At 47.4% G+C, this 18,172-nt stretch overlaps 1 protein-coding gene across 1 annotated transcript; it reads left to right on the forward strand.

Annotated features, from left to right (window-relative positions):
- The first annotated feature begins 941 nt into the window (after positions 1–941).
- On the forward strand, positions 942–17,877 carry Igsf22 (immunoglobulin superfamily member 22). Its single transcript, XM_052192648.1, is given in 25 exon segments — positions 942–1,063; positions 5,047–5,076; positions 5,078–5,182; positions 5,783–5,862; positions 5,865–5,887; positions 5,998–6,085; positions 8,600–8,648; positions 8,650–8,758; positions 8,761–8,887; positions 11,066–11,208; positions 11,240–11,397; positions 11,504–11,548; positions 11,550–11,674; positions 11,677–11,802; positions 12,859–12,995; positions 13,799–13,883; positions 14,123–14,170; positions 14,762–14,824; positions 15,034–15,188; positions 15,677–15,705; positions 15,707–15,764; positions 16,447–16,629; positions 17,527–17,635; positions 17,638–17,720; positions 17,722–17,877. Coding segments are annotated over 25 exon segments (2,436 nt in total).
- Positions 17,878–18,172: the final 295 nt, after the last annotated feature.

Raw genomic sequence — 18,172 nt, forward strand, 5'->3', positions numbered from 1 at the left:
ACTACCAAGCAGGTTAGCTAAGAGGCAGGTGCATCCACTTACTGCAACATCAGGGCTGTCATCAAGAACAAAGAAACATCTTGTGAACTGGCTTACGGAGATCCCCAAGGCACAGAGAACACAGGGCAGAACTGTGTGTCTGGCAGGCCTCCTGACATGTACAAGGGGAAGGCCACATGCATATATATGCCTGTCTGCACGGGAGAGATCCAGAGGAAACCGCAGATTTGCATGCAGGTCCCTATCTGGGGCCTGAGAGGTGGTAAGGAGATGTTTATGGCACCTTATGTTTTTAATATATTAAACAACTGGTTCAAAAAAAAAGTATAAAGAAGAAAAGCTAAGGCTCTGCTTTGTCCTGCGTCAAATGGAAGCAGAGCTGCAGAAACAATAGCCACCTGCCTCACCATTCCAAATGCCACAAGTCCCCAGGACCCAGAAATAAGAGCTAATCAGCATCCTTGCAGGGCCTACCCCAGAATGGCATCGTCAGAAATCCCTCCTTCGGCCTGACTCCCTCTCCTCCTGATGAAACACCCAGCACTGCCTCCCTCTCCAGGTACTCCAGCCCTCTGTGAGCCCTAGTCAGCTGAGTAAGTTTAAGCCCCTGAAACAACCTGGGATTGTTTGTGTTGCTGGGTGAGGAACAAGCTCACTAGTTCCTGTCACCAGTCAGGGAAGCAGAAGTGAAGAGTAAAGAAAAGAGAGGCCAGAGAGTAGACATCCATCGCATTGCCTGGCTGCTCCTCTATGCATTCCCATCTCCCCTTGTGTCCACAGACACAGCACATGTGTGTGAGTGCATGTGCGTGCGCGCACACACGCATAAGGACACACACACAAACACACCACCTCTGAATATCCCTCCTACTCCTCCTTATCTTCAGCAGCCTCATCCTCTCCCTGGTCCACACAGGTGAGTGCCCGAACCTGCTGTCACCATGACAACCACTCAACACCAGCAGATGGTATAGGAATATGTGTCCATGGAGTTCTCCAGCTCCACCACCCACATGGAGACCTTCTCCCAGACAACCGAGACCGTGGGAGGGAAGTGGAAGGGGTGAGGTAATATGAAGTGGGGTCTTCCTCTGCACCCACTCATGGGTAGGTAACCTGAGTGTTTGCTGTGACTTGGTCCAGCAGCAACATCCTCTGTTCTGATCCAATGGATCCAGCTTGAAGTGATGGTCAGCACAGATCAAACCTCTGGGGAAAGAAGACCAGGAAAAACATGAATCCCACAGATGTGTGTGAAAGGTTGACAAACTCTTTAATTGCTTAAGACTTTCAGAGCCAGAGGCAAAGGGATAGCATGAATGCCACACTTGCAGGAAGGTAGATACCTTATCTACACTGAGGAAAGCTAATCCAACTTCACTTAACCAGGAGACCCAGCCTCCAGCAAAGGCAAGACAAGAACATAAACAAAAGCCCTAAAGTGATCTTAATCCTTGGGGGCTGGACTTGAAGGAGAGTGCACCAAAGGAAAGCTGAGGAAGGGTCTCAGGGCAAGTCTGTTCCAGCTGTGTCTCTGGTGCAAGCGATTAAAAGATGGCTGGGAGCCAGGGTGTTGAGTAGCTTCCCTTACAGCCATCGCTTCTACCTTCAAGGTCCCAGAAGAACAGAGTCTAAGTCCTCTGAGTACAAGGTCATGAGATAAACACCATATCACTCTGGCCAATAAGAAAGAGCCTTGAAGTAAGGACTCAAGGTCTGTGATCTAAACTAGAAATTGCAAAACGGTTTTTTCGCATGACTCTCAGCCCTAGCTGTGAATTAGAGCTATCTCAGCATAGGGGTGGGGCTGGTAAAACTAGCCATGCCAGAGTCTCTCCCAGACCATTAAATCGGGAATGTTTTTAAGCTCCTCGGGGATTCTGGTGTGCAGCCAGGGCCGAAAGGACTGACCAGAAGAGTTCAGGCAGGAAATGAGGAAATGCATGTTGGGGGAAAAGTGGGGGACACTGGCAAGAACACCCTTCTAAGGAGACAGTTGTGGTTCGCCTCCCACTAACGAGCAACTGAAATTCACATGTGACAACTTTCCTTTTCCATGGACGACTACTTTTTGTTTACACATTGTAGAGGTCAAATAAAAGACATCTGCAGGCAAAGTGCAGCCACACCACGGCCTGTTTAAGACCTCTGGTTGCTATTTAAAATCAAGGCATGAGAGCGTCTCAGAAAAATGTTTTCTATCTCAGTCCTTCAGACGAATACAGATAGCAAAAGCACCTACTTCACTCGACTGTCCTGGGGATCAACACAATCACCTCTGATTTGTGCCCTACATAGCTCGTGACACAGAGGAAGGGCTTCCTAATGCAGGGCAATTGTTATTCACTGATAACTTATTACTGGTTTAGATCTTCCATAGTTTATACTGCAGAGAGAGAACACTGGCCTAGAGTGTGCAAGGCCCTGGATTCACGCCCCAGAATTGCAAGAAAACAAAACAAGAAGGGGACCCAGGAAGTGAGGTGATTTTCTTTCCATTATGGAAGTCCAGAGACAGCCCCTCGGGGTTGGCGATGTGTCCTGTCCCTCACCCAAGTATCACCACTGCCAAGAAAACCAACACTGAACCCACAGACTGGCTGAGAAAATCTAGAACAGAGTTACAGCCCTCCCAAGAGGGAGCAGGCCCAAGCACCTTATACTAGGGGACCGGAACCTCCAGGAGAGAAACCCAAGAGACAGACGGACGGACGGACAGACAGACAGACCTCTTTACATGTCTCCTTTTATACATTTGTATGAGACTCAAAGTGACCCTATAAAGCTCCTTGACCACTGAGTGGTGGAGAGGTGTGAGTGCCCCCAGTGGCTGAAATTTGATAGAATTTGATGGTTATCATCTCTGATGTAAGCTTTTCTCAGCCACAGAAGGCCTCCTGTCCTCTGTCACTGCCCTTGCTTTCCACGCTCCGCCCACTCAAGCAAACACGAGTCCTCAATCCCTGCCTGAAGTCCCACCTGGAGGCTTCCTGACTTCTCTCTTGGCCCACAGGAAGTTGTGAAAGGACACAGCACAGTATCATCATCTGCTTGTGGCCCTGAGTTCCAGCATCCTGCCTGGAGAAGTGTCTCTGAGTTCCTGAGAAAACATCCCATCATCTCTCTGAGGGTGTGCCTCTCCCCATGACTCCCCTATTCCTTTTTCTCCTCCAGCCCCTTCCCCAATGCCCCCCAATACACACACTGAGTATTGTGTCCCTCCTACTCCAGGCTGGACCCAGATCCCCAGGAGAAGGCAAAATGTGTCAGTGCTTCCAACATACAGGCTATGGAGTAAAACAGTCCTATGACCACCATAGGAAATAAAGCAATGTCCAGAACCCTGGTGCAGAAGACCCCCAAGCCCACCATATGCTAGACGAGGGAAAGGGGGGCGGGGACTGCTAAGATCCTCTATTTAAAAATCAACAAGGAACACATGCTAAAGGTGAGGCTGAACCCCAAAGAGATAGAGGCCTAGAGAACACCCACTCATCACACACCCAGCTGGCCCCCCTGCCAGGGCAGACTGCAGGCCTCAGAGAGCCACCATGGCAACCCAAAAACAGTGGTGGGGAAGGGGACACTTGCTTACATGATGGGAGGAGCCTTGGGGGCTGAGGTGTTGCCAGAGCAAGGAGGGGCCCAAATTATCTGCAGGGCAAGGTAATAACTAGAGCAAAGCCAGAGAGCAGGGATACAGCCAGATGGAAGGGAAGTGTGGAGTCCGGCAGACAACAGCAAAGGAATAGCTGGTCAAAACAAGGACCCAGTGGATGTCTACATAGTGAGCACAGCAAAGAGGGGTCACAGTGGATGGAGGGACACCAAGCTGGGGACACAGGGACCTAGTAAGGGACTGGTCATTGAGAAGGGGCTGGAGATCCTGGAGCCTCCAGAAAAGGCTTGTCAAAGACCAATCATCCTTAAGGCACCTTCTGGGTCACTTCCAGAGAATTGCTACCCAGCTGCAATTCTTGGCTTCCAGAGGCTGATGAAAGGAAGAGATAGGTCACTGGGAGAGCCTGTGATTTCCAAGGCCCTTTCCTACTCCCCTCTGTAAAGGTACAGTTCTGCCTCTCTCCCCCCAACAGAAGTCAGCTCCTTCCCCCTCCCCAGCCCCATGTTTGGATCTCCTGCCCACACACACAAGCTTCCCCAGAGTCACCTCCTGCACACGCCCTCATTCAACAAGCTCTCTGAAAGCCTGTGAGCACCACGCACACAAGAAGCAAACCAAGTTTATTCACTCTTCTTTCCTCTAGGGTCTAGGTCAGTGCCTGAGACGAATATATAAATTGCGTGAAATGAAATACTCATCTCACTTCAGGAAAATGGAACATAAAGTCCGACTTGGGAGATCCATGCCCTTTAGGAGCTCATAGCCCAGGGGGAGGACTCATCAGCTGTGGTAGCTGATGCTGTTGCTATAGAATCAGCCTGTACACGCCCATACCCACACAGCTTGCCCAGTTTTTCACACATAACCCCAACACACACACAAACACACAAACACACACACACACACAACACACACAAACCCTCTTTTTTTCCCTCTTCCCTTCTTGTAGAAAATCTCTGTGCCATCCCCTCCCCTCCCCCTCTAATGGTGTAACTCTGATCCACCTAGAATGGCTGACCTCAGGTGATTCAGACGACAGGTACATTACAAACAATGAGCACACAGATACCATTGCACCATCCTGGCTGGTAACAGAGGCTGGGCCTGTTGTCTCCTCCTCCTTGTCCTCCTCATCCTCCTCCTCATCCTTCTGCCCTTTTCTCCTGGGAACTAGATACCTGACTGTCAGATTGTGCCCTCTTTCTGTCCTCCAGTCACAAAAAACTAGATCAAGAAGCTGTTAAAAGAGATGGGAGGTCTGGGGGAGGTCCCCTGCCTAGGATGCAGTCTCCCAATCCAGCTAAAGCATTTCAAAGGCTTTGTCACAAAAGCCCTGAGTTCAAAGCCCACAGAGAGTGGAAGGTTATCTCAAGGTCGGTATAGAGGGAAACAGTGAGTAACAATCTAGGGTTTCCCTGACCCCAAAAAAAGAAGCAGGAGGTGACAAATGAGAAAGATGCTGACAACTTGGCCCAAGGTACCCAATAAGGACTTTGCAAAGGTCTGTACGGACTATGGTTTCCCTGACTTGAAAGGGCTACTCCGAAAAAGGCAGATGGTGTAGGAGGGGATAAAGAGGAATGGGTGATGGGAGGTGAGTGCCCAGCAGGGGACAGGGACCTGGGGGTCAGGCCTGGGCTTCTCCCCTGCCCTGCGGACACACACACACACACACACACACACAGCCAGGCTGTGTACCACAAATGCTACGAGAGAACCTAGCACCTTCCTACCTTTATTCACTTCATGTCCAGAGTTGCTAGCATGTGAACTCGGACAGACCTAGGTTCAAATCTCACTTGCACTGTCTTGGGTATCTGAGTTTCAATTTCTACCTCAGCAAAAACTATACTTCTCTTGCACATTTATGTTTCTATTGTTGTCATTTATTTCTCAGTCAACAAACTCTTGCTAAGCACTGACCATGTAATTACAGAGCCTGGGCCCAGACACATAATGACTGCTCTGTGAATGGTGACTCCTTCTTCATCCCCTACAACCCCAATCTTCCAGTTGCTCAATTAGTTTATCAGGAAAGGAGGTATTACCTAATGAGCTTAGCCCCTTAAGGGGTTTCCTCCAGGATTCTGGGCACAACTAAATAGAGTCCAAATGCCTCTGATCCTTGCATTTTGATGAACCAATCTCCCCGGTCATTAGAATTCTGAAGCCACTAGAAGATGTAGAAACCAAGGTTGACACCACCAATGTCTTCACCTGCATCATGGAGGTGAAGGACCCCATCCTGAGATGATATGGGTCAAGGTGGGAAGCGCCTAGCCAGGGACCACCCTGGCCCTACCATGGCTTCTACACCATCTGCCTTCTCAGACCCTCTCATAAGCCACGTCTATAAGCCACGTCCTCTCTTACAGCCAATCAAGAGGACACCTTCTGATATCCTTGAAAGAGGCTGGTTCCTAGACTTTGTTTCTAGTCATTCTGTCATTTTCATTTTGATCTGTACTGTCACTTTCCTCTTCCTATGCCCTTGTCTACCCACTTTTGAACAGATGGCCCGAATTAAATAACCCTGAAGGTAACTGAACTTCTGCTCCTAGGAAGAAGCATCTAACGGGTTCATACAGATTAAGAATGTGAACCTTACAGGAAAACAAAAACTTTGGGTCTCACCAGGCTGGATGACAAAGCTAATGTCTTTTCCTAAACCCCTTCATTGCCTCCCCCACCTGTTCTCAGAGGCAGGACACTAAGCCTTTCAGGATTCAGTAAAACAGTCTGACGCGTTCTGAGCACTAAGCTCATGTCACAATCACACTGAATGGACCAGACATGGATGTGCATGGGTTTGATAGAAAGTCAACACTTCAGCATTGTAAATACTATAAATGTTGGCTTGGATATGCTATAGGATAAATCATCAGAAAACACAAAATATTCTTACCTTATAGTAATGAGGAAGAATAGGCCATCATTTACGAATGTAAGATTTATTATAGAATATGATTATTAGTGATCATGACAACAAACTGAAGAAGATACTTGCTCTCTCTAGTGGTGAGTTTGGAGTACACCACTTTGAGTCACATACTTCCAGCCACCTGGCCAGGAACTTTTTAGAAACCATGGATGAAACACACACACACACACACCACTTAATTTTAAAATGCCTTCACCAGCTCGAAGGTTGGGCACTCCTAAGTCTTCCCTGCTACCTCAGACCCAATCAGGGAAGTGGCCGGTGGCCACCCACCCAAATTCTCGCATAGCTAATTGGCTTTCTCTCTTGCAGCTTCTACATCCCATCCTTTCTCTTCCCCCCCCCCCGCTCCCCCCCCAAGTCATGGCGATTCTGTCTTCTTTTTCCCAGTTCCTAACCTGCACAAATCTAAACGTCCTGCCCCGGCTCCCTTTGCCTAGCTGTTGACCACTGACATCTTTATTGATCAATCAAAAACCAACTGGGGACAATGACCGTCAGTATTTACACATGCAAATTCTTAATTTAATCAAAACATTAGAACAAATTTCCAACAGCTATCTAAAATAAAATTGATGTCATTAGAAATATAATGTTTATAAATAATTTTTTAATATAAAGTAAGAGCTGGTGAGATGGTTCAGTGGGTACAAGGCTCATGGTTTGGTAAAGATTTTACCAGAAGGGTTACCAGATTTCTTCCATGTTCTAGGTCTGTACAAATCCAAGGCTGAAATTACTCAGTGAGGTAAACATTTAATCCTAAAATTAAATACTGTATCTAGAATCTCTGAAAGTAAGTAGCCTACAGCTACAGTCAGCTGATGAGGTAGGTGGACACCAAGTATAGGTTGGGTATTACTAACACAAACATGAGCAATCCAATACCCAAGGCCTGACTGTGGGAGGCAAGTGGATAAGCACCATGGCAGTTTGAGAATGAGAATGACTCCTAGGCTCATATATTTGGTAGAACTGTTTGGGAAGGATTAGGAGGTGTGGTCTTTTTTTTTAAAGATTTATTTATTTACTATATGTAAGTACACTGTAGCTGTCTTCAGACACCCCAGAAGATGGCATCAGATCTCATTACAGATGGTTATAAGCCATCATGTGGTTGCTGAGATTTGAACTCATGACCTTCGGAAGAGCAGTCGGTTCCCTTAACCACTGAGCCATCTCTCCAGCTTGAGATGTGGTCTTATTATTCACTGGGAACAGGGGTTTCAAAAGGCTACATTATTACCAGTAAGCTCTCTCTGACTTGTAATTATGTCTCAGCTACTGCTCCCATGCCATCCCCAATAACCTGCTGTCATGCTCCCTGCAATAATACTTATGGTCACTAACACTCTGAAGCTGTAAGCCCCAAATAAGCACTTTCTCTTATAACCAATAGAAAACTAATTAAGATAAATGCATAGTTTGCCATGCTGGATATGAAAGTACACATGGAGGCCCAAAAGGCCTGTCAGGGTTCAGGGAAAGAAAATGTCCTTGAGGGGGTCTATGGCTATATTGGAAAGAGAACTGATGAAAGGACTACATGAAAGGACTACATAGGGATTGGAGTTAGTACAAAAAGAAAGCATGAGATAGACTGTATAGATATTCCTTAGAGACTATGAAATAATGTCATAGGACAGTGTAGCATAGTGGTTAAGAAGACAGACTCTGGAGCTAGACTTCTGGGGTTCAAGTCCCAACTTCTGCTACTTACAGATGTGTGATTTAGAGCAAGTTGCCTTAACTTCTTTGTCCTAGTTTCTCTGTCTGTAAAATGGGAATCATCATAGAACCTACCTATAAGAATTAGATTAAAAATTAGCTATAATGATGCCTATCAGATCTCTAATACGACATAAATTTTTAATTAATGTTAATATTACTGTAGGGGAGACTATGTAAATATCGTAAGACGGGACTCCAGAGCAGACTGTGACTAGCCAATAGAACAAAAGGAAGAGTGCTTCCCCAGCTGTATGCCACGGAAGGTCAATGACCCCCGAACTCCACCTCCCTGCTTCCTGCTGCAGATGAGCCACTGAAGTTCAGGGAAGAAGTGAAACTAGTGGCTGTGACCATGGCGGACAGCTGTGTGGAGGGGACAGACCCACCCCTCCAAGGGAGAGAATGACTCTGTGTGGCAGTTCAACAGGAAGGAGCTGATGAAGGGTAACAAATATGAGATCTCAGAGCGTCTGCGGATGGTCTGACTCACACAGTTAAGATCAAAGATGCCAGACTCAGCAGCACGCAGGTTCTCTGCCCAGGCAGGAACTTGGTACAGAAGGGTCATCTCACTGTCCATTGTGAGTGGTTCAGTGAGAGTTAGACAGATGGAATTCCTGTCCCAGCAGCCCCCATATATCCATCCATCCATCTGCTCTTGACATGATTCTGTGATGGGACTGACAAGAGAAGGCTCTTCTAGTGGAGGAGACAGATGCAAAAGTGTATTTATAATACTTACTAAGCCAGAGTCAGCACTCAGCTGAGTAATAATGATGGACCAAAAACTTACTAGCTCTTAGCTGTGAGACTTTGCCTGTGAGGATGTGAATCCACGTCTCTTCTCCCCCAGACTGACAGTAGCCCAAGACTATTCCACCAAGTCTAGCCTGGTGGGCCAATGAGTTTATTGAAGCTACTTTCATTTGCAAGAATTAGGGGTTGCAGGAGTATGGGTGTCTCGAAAGCAACTGCATGGCCAAACCACTCAGAGTGGGTGACAACTCACAAAAGGTTCCTTCCTCACTGGAGCTTCCTACTCAGTGGTCAGTCTCCTCTGCCTACCTGCGGTAGCACAGCCATGGGGAGGGGCCTTGCACACCTCTGTTTCCTGCGGGTTGCGGAGTTTCCTTAGCTTCAGGTATCTTATGAGGCCTCATCCCCTCCAGGAGGGAATGTGTCAGCTCAAGAAATAGCTATGTAACAGCTCTACAGTTCTCACATCACATAGTCTGTCAATTTGACATATTCCCATATTGTAAGCAGCTGTTGCATATGTGTGTGTGACACTGAGATGCCACACATGTGAACCACACTTGGAATCTGTCCTATGAGTTCATCATTGCTGTGACGGAGGTAGGCATAGCAGCTGTGGGGAGCTGGAAGAAGACAATGTTACAAAGCCCCAAGATTATCCAGAAGAATAGAAGGCAGTTCAGCTTCCAGAGAGGAAAACAGGAAGCCCACACAAAGTAACAGCCTGAACAAAAGCCCAGACATCAGAGAGACAAGGCAGGGCGGGCAGGACGGCTCCTGACTGTCGGCTCCTGACTGTAAAGACGTAAAAGTTGTCCCGATCCACACGTTAGCTAACAGACAGATAGGTGAGTGAGTTGTGTAAAGCCAGCACTCTGCTTTGCACTTCCATGGGTCACATATTGCACACAAATATCCTAGAGCCTCAAGTTCTTGTGATTTCTAGGGTCAGACAAAAGAGGGAGGAGCACACAGAACTGCAGCGAAAGTGTGTGGTGATTTGGGAGGATGCTAATTAGTCTGTCTAGCTAGCCCTTCCCTTTAAATCTATGAACAGCTTCAAAACTGCATGTGTAAAAGAGAGGAGCCGCTCACACCTTGAATGCGAGCTGACGTCTAAGAATGTGTCACCACCCGCAGAGAAAGATGAGTGACTGCTGCCACATAGCCTCAAGTACAAAAGCAAGCAAACTGAGTTGGCCGTTTATGGTGCACAGAGCAGAGATGGTGGGGAGCACACCACAGTGGCCACAGAGGATGGGGTCCCCACTGAACACCCAGTACTGCACCCTCACTGTGGAAGGTACGCACTCTCTCTGCTGACTCAAACTGAGCAAACCGTCTGACCCCAGCAGACCCTCCTGATGGACACTGACTTACCCAGCTCCCAGCTCCAGTCCTCCACCAGACCACAACCAACTTGTACCTCCTCCATTTCCCAATCCTGGCCATCTCTAACCTTTCATATTCTAACCAGCCGTACTTCTAATCAGCGTCCGCTTTGCAGATTCTAAACCAATTTGCCTAACTTCATCTTTTACTTCCAGATTCTGACCATCTCCAGTCACCCTAGTTATCACAAACTTCGATCCTGACCATCCCTACTCCCTCTTCATAACTACTCCACACTGATCTTACCACATCAGGGAGTCTGGGGTGGGGTACCATGTATATATACAACTAAACATCCCAATTCCACTAACCGCCTATATTTCTGCCATCTATTTCTTTCAAGAGAGCATCCTAAGTCCCAGAGGTTCATCCTCCACTAATCAACTTCCCATTAAGCATCTCTTGGTCCTCCTAACTGCCAAGCCTCTGAGTTTTCCTCAGCACCCCTCCACCTGTTCACTGCACTCTTATCACCCATTGGTTGACCACTGCCAACCTGGTTCTCATAAATTTTGATTGACACAGCAACCTTGAATGTCCCTATGACTGCGGTACCAACTCTTTCCCTTCATTCTCTTTCACACCAACACTCTGACCCAGTCCCTGCCTTTCCTTCTCCTTAGAGCATCTAGCAATCATGAAGAGTGGCATGTCGAACATGCCCTCGGCCTGGGCTGAGTTGTGTATAATGCTGAATGACAAAAGGGTGACTGAAGTATAGCAGGGAGGACTGAGACAAGGAAGGGAGAAAGAGATGTTGGCCCATGTTCACACTCACGCCTGCCCCTCACCTCCAGATCACAGGCTTGCCTGGTATGTCGGTGGTAAAGCAGGGTGAGGAATACATGCTGCTCTTCCGCAACATGGGCACAAAGCATGAAGGCAAACACACATTCCAGGCAAAGGGCACGGAAAATGAAGCCTACATATCCACTGCATATAAGGTCCCCTAAAGGTAGAAAAGGTTCAAGGATGCTGGGCCAGCCTGTATACTCACAGCCCCAACACACCTCCCTATTGCTACCAGTTGCTCCACAATCTACTGATGCCTTGCCCTGTAGATCTCCTTCCATTGACTCATCCATCTGGAAAACACTAGCTTTCCGGTGACCATGAGATGGGCTACACAGCTTACATGAAGGCGCCCTTCCAAGCAAGGCTACTGCCCAAAGTGACCTGGTTCTAGGAGGGTATGTAGGTGACCCAGAGGAAGCATGTGCCCGTGGATCTCAGTGAGACCTAGATCTGCTCACTATCTCCAAGTGTATACATAAAGGCATCAGCTTGGTCCTGTTCAATCTCAAGAACTACTATCACACAAGTGGCACAAGAACTGCCACTGTGCACCTCAAAATGCTGGGTGAGGACACAACCATGGGGTTGTGTGAGAGTGCCAGTTGCCCAGTAATCAGAGAGGGTGACTGGGACAGAGACCCTGGACAGAGTTTGAGTTCTGACTGGGAATGGGATTAGAATGTTTGTTGTCTTTATAACCAGAAGCCAATTACCTACTATCTTAAGTGGCCTCCGTCAAGAGACCTCTCTCTAAGCCTCTTTCCCACCAGGAACAGGGTAAGGGTTTTTACCCTAGCATCTACTTTTAATGCCTTTCAAATGCACGACCAAGCACACAGTACACAACACATCTTGCAGTAGTCACTTGTGTGCTACTAAACAGTGAGGATGCGGTTGGAGGTAAGGAGATGAGGTGAAAGAGAGGTGGGACTGAGGTGTAGAGGTGAGGTTGGTTGCAAAGAGCACTGAGGTGGGAAGTAAAATGAGATGAGGTGGGGGGAGGTCAAAGGGTAGGGATAAAGAAAGAATGGGAAGCTGGAGTTGGGATGGGATAGGAAAGGGATTTTAGATTGTTTTGAACACACACCAGCTTGCCACAAAACTGGGTCATGGGAAGGTTTGAATTTTCATTTACCACCCCTGTGTCCTTAGTGTTGTAAGCACATAGATGCAGAACATCTAAAAGGGTAAAACTAGTAGACAGATAAGTAGCTGTAGCCCAAGGTCAACACTAACACTAGAAAGCACGGGAATTCTGGAACCTCCAAAAAGGGAGAGAATTTATCTGGGAGGAGCTTATGGTGTGAGTGGCAGCTAAACATGGTTTGCCAGGGGCTGCAGAGCAGCCATTTCTAGGTAGGCAGGAGGCTCAGAGAGGCAAGGATCAAACTCTCTGAGCACATCTTAGGAATGCTGGGCACAGGACAGTAAGGGATCCAGAAAACTCAGAGTCCATTGATGACCCCAGGATAGCCAGACCTCTGATCAAGTGAGAAGCCCTTCTGACCCTTTGCCTCAAAGCCCCATCTGTGAAGCTGTTGTCTGACTCGAGACCATCTGAAGTCTCTCCCAAGGCCAAGTGCAGTTCCTGGGACTCTTGGGTAACTATGCACATAAATAGAAGGCCAGCCTATGAAAGTGGTGATCATGGTAGGATGGAGAGCTGTTGGCAAGAAGTCCTGGATTAGGACTGTGGAGATGGATGACAAAGCGGCCAACTTCACCGCCAAGGCAGAGAGGGAAAAGTTTACATCTGCTGTATTTTCGTGGTCAGTTCAGAGGGTGAAAGTGACCCACCTGAGACTAAGGAAGCCTTTCCTCATAATCCCACAGTTGAAAGATATTGCCTAGTGTTAAGGGGTGCACCTACAGGTCAGGATGGGGCCCTTTGGCCACTGAGGTATGCCGATCTGCGGGGAATACTACAGGCTCATTCACTAACTACAGTGTAGGGCATGCTGATTGCAGACGAAGAACAAATGTCATTACAAGAATCAACCACGCTTCTTTCTTCATTTTGGAAGAATTCATTTTGGAAGCTGAGGGTGCATGACACTAACTTAGAGATAAGCTTGAAATCACTTTCATTTTTTCCAAAGAAACCCCTTGGCAGTGTCAGTATTTTAATTACAATTGCTAATTAATTACTAGCTGCACCCCTCCCAACTGATTTCCAGGTGTCAGTGTGTCAAGGCTGGGAACTATGACACCAGAGTTGCAGGAGCTAGAAGACTTGTATTGCCTACATCTTACACAGTAAAACCATCTGCGCTTTAATAAACATCCATGCCTGCCCTCTATCCTGAGAAAATTCAATTAGGGTATTCTGAATTAAGACCCAGATACTAATTGGTGGTTGGTGGGTTTCCACATATTTCCCATTTAATGTTTAACCATCATTGGTTTAGGGTGTTTTAAACAGGCAGAAATCAATATGGATTGAGGAACTATATACATGCTTCCCTTCCCAGTTTTTTCCCTGTGTTACCCATAGAATCCCCTGGTGGCTGATGTGACCAGGGAATTGGTGACCATGAATAGAATGTCCCTACCCAAAATAGAATGGGCCAACGCTTGGCTACTCTGTCGAGTGAAGAAAGACAAGAAATAATCTGTGGGTAGTAGTCATCAAGGACCCCATTCAGGGTGAGGTACTAGGAAAAGAAGTTTGGGGCCAGGAGGGGGCATACCTTCTCCTCAAGCTCCGTTGGGAGTTCTAACATCCCATTATCTCTCCTTCTGTGGTCTCCACTCTTTGATCTCCTATCTCATATGAGATATGAGGCCTCATGACATCTCTTCTCCCCACCTCAAGCAGAGTATACTGTGGAGACAGCACACAGACTAGAAAATCTGAGTTATGACTGTATGAAAGACCACTCTAGGACATCCCAGCATGCCAAGCAGCTCAGAGGTGATCAAAGATCCTATTAGTATGAAACCAGGACCAACACATTAGTAGAACCAGCCCCCTAAGAGAGAGAATGTCTTCACTGGGAAAAGTCTGCACTTCTGACAACTGGCAGTCTCATAGAGGAGCAGGGCTCACACTCAAGAGAAAGTCAACAAGTGAAGATTGAGTATCTGGGACAGTGAGAAGGCGGGGTGGGCAGAGTGTTTATCAAGCTTTGCTATCTCTTGTTAGCTAAGTGAGTGGGCACATTGGGGTTGAGTAAGGATGCTGGGTGGACGCTTAGGACGTCTTGAGCTCTAGACGTGAGATGGGGATACAGCCGGTAAGTGGAATTGCTGGAGATAGCGAGATTGAATCTGGGTTTTTAATGTAGATGAGTTGAATGTGTTGGGTGTGTTGAATTTTGAGGAGATTGAAACTACCAAGTTGGAAAAATAACTAAACTGGCACATTGTTGAGTAATCAAGTTACTATATTAAGGGTGCTCGCTATGGGAGCTGTTGTAGAAGTGATGAAAGCTAAGATTCAGGCATACTGCTGAGTGTAGGGACTAGGCATGGGGTTGGGATGGGTGAATCTGGTGACCACCTGGATGCCCCTGATACCCTAGAACCTCCAGGCCTGGCACAGGGCCTAAACATGTCTGGCTCCTCTAGCTGGTGGTTTTCAACCTGTGGGTCACAACTCACAAGGGTCGCCTAAGACCATTAGAAAACACAGGTATTTACATCATTATTCATAATAGTAGCAAAATTACAGTTATGAAGTGACAAGAAAAACAGTTTTATGGTTGGGGGTCACTGTAACATGTATTAAAGGGTCGCAGCATTAGAAAGGTTGAGCCACTTTTCTAACTCAAGCATCTCCCTTGGCTGCTGTGAGCTGTATGCTGGGACCCGCCATCCCGCTACATCCTTGAGATGAGATGAAGCAGCAAGAAGAGTACCAAGTGCTTGGAAGATGTCATCCCAGGTACCTGGTACATGGCAGGGGTCCTCACCAAGATGTCAAAAAACCTCTTTCATATACGAATTGTGGTGAGGCTGGGGTTGGAGACCTGTGATGCTAGATGAGGGTCCACACCATGCCACCACCAGGTGAGAACACAGAGCTATAGGTTCAGGGCCCCCTGAGGCTTCATGCCACAAGGAAAAAATGGGGTCATGTTCTGATCAAGAACAACTCATCATACTCCTTATGCCGGGACAAAGTCAAGGGTAACCTCTGGGATCCCATTGCTTGAAAAAAGTGCAACACCAACACTGTGCCAAAGTAGTAGCTCTGTGTGCCAATGGAGGTGGGAGGATTGTAGAAACAAGTAAGACACAGGACCTGCCTGCCCAGATTGCACCTGCTAGGAGACACAGGTGAAAAAGTAAATGCTTCCAAGTGTTCTGGAGAAGCCAGACATCTTGGTATGGCCTGTACCTCAAGCATGAAAGAGGTCGGGAAAGGCTGGGGGTTAGGGGAGCCTAGACCTGAAGGGTGGTCCATGCCCTTCCTTACCTGTGTCTTCCACCGTAAGAGCCCCCGGTTTGACCTCAGCACCTGGCTAGAGCCACACAGTGGTGGATGCTGGGACAGCCTTCTGCATACCAGGAAGTGTTTACCGAGTTGTCACCCATTCTATCCCCCTGTGTAACCAAACTGGGTGCTATAGGCATTATTGTCCTGTTGTCTCTGACTAATTCTGTGTAGTGGCTATTCCTGGTTGTCAACTTGACTATATCTAGAATGAACTACAATCCAGAATTGGAAGGCTCACCTATGATCCTAATCTGGAGGCTGAGATAGAAGTTTCTGACCTGGATCTTCGCTTGGAGATCTTGAAGCATAGTGACTATGAATTCCAGAAGATTAAGATAAGGAGAACACTGAGTTTGATGTCATCTGGGATTAAAAGTGTGGTGGCACCCGCCTTTAATCTGGGCCACACCCTCTTCTGGACACCTATATAAGGACATTGGAAGAAGTGAGAGTAAGTATTTACTCTCACTCTTTCTTGCCTGCTTGCCTCGTGGGACTGAGCAACTGCTAGATCCTTAAACTTCCATCCACTGCTGCTGCTGACCATTGTTGGGGAGTTGGACTACAGACTGTAAGTCATCAACAAAGTCCCTTACTATATGGAGACTACCCATACGTTCTGTGACTCTAGAGAGCCCGGACTTATACATTCTGCTACTCACCAGATCCCTGTCCCTGGAGCCTAGAAGGAAAATCTTTGATAACTGGAAGAGCCTTCATCCAAATACTTTCCAGTGACTGAGTGGCCTATCTCCTGTTATTGCCCAGAGCTTATCACCGTCCACTGTGCCCTGGCAGAAAGACAGCATCACCATCAAGGGCTGGAAAACCACCACCAAGGGCAAAAATAATCCAAAATTCCTCATTAGCAATACCAAGTGTTGTGACTGTGGAGAGAATCAGATCTTGCTTCAGAATGAGTTTGCAGTCACACACAATGACTCTGAACCTGTACACCGAGTGTAGAAACTAGGCATGGGGTTGGGATGGGTGAATCTGGGAATCAACTGGATATCTGTGATGCCTTCGAACCTCCAGGCCTGACACAGGGCCTAAACATGTCTGATTCCAGATAAAAGAAAAGTCCTGAGTGTATGTGATACTGCTGCTGCTGCTGCTGCTGCTGCTGCTGCTGCTGCTACTACTACTACTACTACTACTTGCATGTAGTAGGTGCAGACAGTGGTCAAAGGCAGGGGCAGGGGTTAATCCTTGCATAATTTCCGTGCTTGTGGCAGGTACCAATGGTGACAGATGCCTTTTGCCACCTTCCACGATCTATGTAGTTCCCCACCGCTATTTAAGCAACCTACGGCACAACCTTTTCTGGTGAGCAGACAGTGAAGCCTACTTTGACACCACAAAAGGAGGCTTTATCAGCCTTTGACTGTAGAGAGGCTTCTGCACCCTCTCATCTCAGAGTCCTGAAGCCCTGGAGACATTGACCTAGAGCACAACCCTTGTTTCAGACTCTGCAGTCGGTCATATCTGATGAGATAAATGAGGCATAAACAGAATAAAATCTGCAGGGAGAGGGGTGGAGAGGGGTGAGGGGCAGGAGGGTGCCACTGGAGTGGAATCTACTAAAACTTAGAGTCACCTCTTAACAGAGGACTGGAAGCTTTCGATAAAGGTCTGAAGAGCCCCAAGAACTGAGAACAGTGAACCTTTATTGAAAGTACACAGTTGAGCATCCCATGATTGCTAGCACCTGAGAATACAATCCCAGTCACCCAGGTTCCATTGAAACAGCCCCAGGGTATCTTTTGCTCTAAGATGAAGGTGGCTCGTAGTGCCCATCCCACCTACGCAGTGAGAACCTGAGCACCTACCAAGTCCTGTCATCAGAACTGGCACCACACACCCCACTTTCTGACCCCACTCAAGCCACTCACTGTGGTCTGTGGCCAAGGCCACATCATGACTGGCACCTTCCTTGGGAACCCATGGCTCATGGTGCTGTCTACAAGGGTGATGTCAACATCACTGCCAATTCAAAGATCTGGCACAACTTCGCCGGCAGCCTATGTAAACCAGTCATCCCCCACCTACACGCTAAAGGACGGCAGTGAGTATTGCATGTTGCTAAAATATGAACTAGGCAAGAACCACAAAAGCTCCATGCTGCCTATGGTGAAATCACCACCAGGCACAGCCTCGGGGGAAGACAGATCCACCCTGTCCAAGGGCAGGAGCTAGCGCTGTTTTTTATTTAATCTGCCATCAAGAGGTACAAATGTTCTCCCATCTTACCAATGTTCTATATAATGCTCCAGGCACCTGCAGATGTGGGAGTTGATGATTCCTTGCTAAATTGGGACAGCACACATGGACGGGCTGAGACTCACCTTTTAAAAAGATAATGGCCACCGGGTTTAAACCAGACTGGCCCGTCACGATTTATCCAGCAGGGTTCTGCATGAAATCTATATCATTTACAAATTTTCTCAAGTGGTTTTGGTGTGCATCAATACTGAGAAGCACTGGGCATGTG

The sequence above is a fragment of the Apodemus sylvaticus genome, chromosome 1 (genome assembly GCF_947179515.1).
Source record: "Apodemus sylvaticus chromosome 1, mApoSyl1.1, whole genome shotgun sequence".
Taxonomy (NCBI): domain Eukaryota; kingdom Metazoa; phylum Chordata; class Mammalia; order Rodentia; family Muridae; genus Apodemus; species Apodemus sylvaticus.